The sequence below is a fragment of the Penaeus vannamei genome, chromosome 17 (assembly GCF_042767895.1).
Source record: "Penaeus vannamei isolate JL-2024 chromosome 17, ASM4276789v1, whole genome shotgun sequence".
Classification (NCBI taxonomy): domain Eukaryota; kingdom Metazoa; phylum Arthropoda; class Malacostraca; order Decapoda; family Penaeidae; genus Penaeus; species Penaeus vannamei.
The window spans coordinates 42,567,777-42,572,776 of record NC_091565.1 but is presented as its reverse complement, the minus strand read 5'-3'; the positions used below and the strand labels follow the sequence as shown (position 1 = coordinate 42,572,776).

Genomic DNA, 5,000 nt, shown 5'->3' with positions numbered 1-5,000 from the left:
TGTGTGTGTGTGTGTGTGTATGTGTGTGTGTGTGTGTGTGTATGTGTGTGTGTGTGTGTGTGTGTGTGTGTGTGTGTGTGTGTGTGTGTGTGTGTGTGTGTGTGTGTGTGTGTGTGTGTGTGTGTGTGTGTGTGTGTGTGTGTGTGTGCACGTGGAAATCGTGAACGTGGAATGTTCCTGCAAATTATCCTGATTTCAAAAGGACTGCAAATAAATCACAGCCACAGATGATTAAATAAAAGATAAATATTTTTATCTAGATCGCTATATTTTTAAAAAATATTTTCATATACCTACGATGGACCACTAGGCGTCTTTTTGGTTAGTAAATGCATTCTGAAAAATAAAAGATTCCTTTAAAAAAGCGGTTAGTTGGCCACGCCTTTGATTTCCACTAAGCCTTATTGCGATGCCTGTATGTACGTATGTACGTATATAATATGTATGTATATATATCTGTCTGCATCTATCTATATATACATATATACATACACATACACATACACACACACACACACACACACACACACAAACACAAACGCACACACACACACACACACGCACACCCACCCACATATGCATACTATACACACACACACATGCATACTGTCCATACCCCCCCCCCCCTCACAGCCCCCGCTTCTCACCTTGACTCTGACCAAAGGAGACGACCCTCGCGTGGCTCCCCTGACCTCGCAGAAGGCCCAGGCGGTGCTCGACCTCCTCTCTCGCCTCCTGGAGCCCGCGTCGCGAACCCGGGGCCATGCTGACGGGGGCGCTGCAGAAGGTGGGGGGGTCTTTTTCTTCTTTCGCTCTTGTCTGCCTTTTCTCTTCTTCTTCTTCTTTCGCTCTTGTTCTCCCTTTTCTTTCTTCTTCTTTCGCTCTCGTCTTCCTTTTCTTTCTTCTTCTTCTTTCGCTCTCGTCTTCCTTTTCTCTTCTTCTTCTTTCGCTCTTGTCCGCCTTTTCTCTCTTCTTCTTCTTTCGCTCTCGTCCGCCTTTTCTCTTCTTCTTCTTCTTTCGCTCTTGTTCTCCTTTTTCTCTTCTTCTTCTTCTTTCGCTCTTGCTCTCCCTTTTCTCTTCTTCTTCTTCTTTCGCTTTTGTCCGCCTTTTCTTTCTTCTTCTTTCGCTCTCGTCTTCCTTTTCTCTTCTTCTTCTTCTCTGTTCTTTTTTCGGGGATGTTTTCTGGTGATTTTTGGCTTCTTTGGGGTTTATTTTATTAACTGGTTTGTTGTATTTATCTGTTTGTCCTTTTTATCTTTTGATTTTATTACATTATTTATTCATATATATATTTTTTTTTTCTTTCTTTGTGGGAATTTACAGTGAGTATTTTTCTCTATATTAGGAAGGTGTGAAGTTTCAAGTTCACCACTTTTTGATGATATATATTGATAGACAGGACGTTGTTCTAATAATAAAGTTTGCGTAAATGACTATTTTGATTTTATGATTGTTTCATAAGAGTAAATCCGAAAGAAAAAATATATATTTATTACGCTTAACTAAACCAACGTAATGAAATCAAAACAATAAAAAAAACTGACTCAAAAATTAACTTGTGAATGGAACAATATGAACCACCAAACTACCAGAGACAAAAAATAATAAAAATCATTAAAAATAAATAAATAAATAAATAAAAATCCTATTTCCACGTGGCCAAGTTCACTAGCAACCACGCAGCCAGTGCAGTGCTGACGAGCCCGAAGTTCAGTCACGTGAACAGTTTCGCCAGCCACGTGTTCGAACTTCAGGAGAACTTTGGCTGCGAGCCCAAGTCGTCAAGATGCGCGTCCGTTCACTGAAACGATGATGGTCGATATCACTTCATTAGTAAATACAAAATGTGTGTATATAAAACGTGTATATAAAATGTGCATATAAAAACGATATATGTGTTGTATATGTATACGTAAAGATAGATAGATAAATGCAATATATGTGTGTATGTGTATACGTAAAGAGATAGATAGATAGATAGATAGATAAATACGATATATGTGTATGTGTATACGCAAAGACAGATAGATAGATACAATATATGTGTGTATTTGTGTATACGTAAAGAGATAGATAGATAGATAAATGCAAAATGTGTGTGTGTGTGTACGTAAAGAGATAGATAGATAGATAAATACGATATATGTGTGTATGCGTATACGTAAAGAGATAGATAGATAGATAGATAGACTGACTGACTGATTGGCTGACTGGCAGACAAACAAACAGACAAACAGATAGATAGATAAAGGCACATAGATAGGTAGATGATAAATTGATACAGAAATGAAAATTCAAAAAATGGCAATGATAATGAATATTAATTTTTCTGGTACAACTGTTAACTACTCTTGATAGTGAATGGTATTACTATAATCAATATTGATAACAATTCAACTTATAACATCAATACCAACAATAAAGGTAATAATATGTCATTATAAACACCATGTGTGTGTGTGTGTGTGTGTGTGTGTGTGTGTGTGGATGGGTGGGTGGGTGTGTACATATATATATATATATATATATATATATATATATATATATATATATATATATATATATATATATATATATATATTTATATATATATATATATATATATATATATATATATATATATATATATATATATATATATATATATATATATATATATATATATATATATATATATACACATTTATACATATATGGGGGGGTCTGCGTGTTTGTGATGCACAACCTCACCGCGTGCTGTACATATATTACATATTTTTATATAAATACGAATATTGTTTCTATGGTGATATATTACTCAGTGCTTGCCAACTATACAGCAATTTTTTATTATTATTATCATTATTCATTATTTCTGCTTATTATTAAGAAGAAATTATACGTAGACTTATTGCCATCCTTTGTATATGATGCAGAGATGTTTAATTAGTCATGAAAAATATTCCTTTCACTTCATGTATTATCACCATTGTCATTTTCAATATTATCCTTGTTCTTATTATTCTTCGTTGTAATTACTAACTAAAATCAAAACAAACCACTTTTTCATAAATCGCCACATGTTTCCTCGGATCTATAAATTTCACTTGACCCAGATATCAATTAACAAAGTCGCAACGAAAATCAATCCATAACAGAATTAGAAACAAAAGACGATCTGCGAATAGGAGCTTTAGTTCCTTATGATTTTCGAAACAGGATTCGAATGTGTTAATGCGTATATATATACACGTATGTCTTCATATGTAACAAAAAATGATTCGGTTATTCGGGGAAAATATCAATTCAAGGCTTAAAAGAATGAAATACCAGTTCAGTTCAGGTGAAAAAAATACGGCAGTAGTTATTTTAGGCTTATTGAGACTGGCAATAGGTTAGGCACAAGGCATATTTTTACTGCCGCTTTCTAAGACTGTTCCTGTTGTATAAAGGGGTATCGGATTCCCCTGTAGTTGTCGCTGATCCCTTAACCAGCTTAGATTGTTACCTTTTTGGTGTTAATACGCAAAAACGGTTTAAAATGTTCCAAGTTCTTATAGCAAGACAAAAAGTTTGCTGACAAAAGGAATATATCTGTAATTTTTATTTTATGCTCTTGGTAGACATGTGACAACGTTTTTGTTGTTATTATCCCTTAATGATAGGCCTATATTTAGCATTATAGTAAATATACTACTACAACTGTTCTCATTTAGTCTAATCTTTATCACTTATGTTACTCTACTTGACATTATTATTCAGATGAATCCCATCCCATCCTTACCTTGATCATAACCTCTGCAATTGCAAAAAACAACGAGAAAAGCTCATTTACAAAACCCTTTATCCTTCCCGCCAACCACACCACCCCCAACCTAAAAAAAAAAAAAAAAAATAACGGCTACACATCCATTCAAACTTGACCCACACATCCTACTCACGAAAGAATAATCCCAACGCCTTCAAACCCATCCTTTACCCAAGAATCCCCACTCCATCTCGCCTTTATTTCGGGTCAGAACGCTGGTCCTCCGGTGCAGCTTCTCTCAACCACACCAAACCGGTTCTCCTCCGATGCCGGCGTCTATAAGAAGGCTCAAGGACGAGGAGTCTCTCTGCGCGCCCGGCCAAAGGGAAGCATCGGCTTGGGTTTGGAGTTTTAGGTTTTAGCGTTGTTGATGCGGTGTTGTTATCGTTATTGCTATTATTATCGTTGTTGTGGTTATTATTATTATTATTTATTATTGTTATCATTATCATCATTGTCATTATTATCATAATCATTATTATTATTATTAACCTTATTATCATTATCATTATTATTGTTATTTTTATTATCATTTTTGTTATTATCATCATTTTATTACAGTTACTATTACTAATAGTAGTAATAGTAGCACAGCTATTATTATTACTATCATTATTACTATCATCATTAGCATAATCATTATTATCATCATCATTATTATTAATAATTAACATGGTTATCATTATTATCATCACTATTATTATCATCTTTTCCCATATAATTTTGGGTGAGTGTCTAATGTAGATCTATAGTAAGAAAGAATCAGGGAAATCACCAACCGATCCCATCCACGAGGAAGAAGGAGAAGAAGAAGAAGAAGGAGAAGGAGAAGGAGAAGGAGAAGAAGAAGAAGAAGAAGAAGAAGAAGAGGAAGAAGAAGAAGAAGAAGAAGAAGAAGACGAAGACGAAGAAGAAGAAGAAGAAGAAGAAAAAGAAAGAGAAGAAGAAGAAAAAGAAAAAGAAAGAGAAAAAGAAGAGGGAGAAGAAGAAGAAAAAGAAAAAAAACAATAATAAAGAAAAGCAATCAAACAAGACGTTAAAAAGTGCATGTTGCGGCACCCAATACTCCCGGGTTCTTGACCGAGACTACACACCAGTGTAGTACCAGCTGAGGGGCCAACATGAGCTTCCTCAGCGGCCAACATAGACCTTTCTCAGTGGCCAACATAGACCTTCCAATAGTGGCCAACATAGAGCTTCCTCAGCAGCCAAC

General features: G+C 35.1%; 1 protein-coding gene across 2 annotated transcripts in view; it reads right to left on the bottom strand.

The window, feature by feature from the left end:
* Window positions 1-5,000, bottom strand: part of LOC113818351 (battenin) — a 33,019-nt gene that overhangs the window by 11,715 nt on the left and 16,304 nt on the right. Inside the window, exon 1 of one of the 2 annotated variants that reach the window (XM_070132335.1) lies at window positions 648-940. The exons of the other annotated variant lie outside the window; for it this stretch is intronic. Within the exon in view, the coding sequence (XP_069988436.1) occupies window positions 648-765 (118 nt within the window). The 5' untranslated portion in view covers window positions 766-940. Of the gene's footprint in view, window positions 1-647; window positions 941-5,000 lie in introns of those variants that run through there. 2 annotated transcript variants of the gene reach the window in all.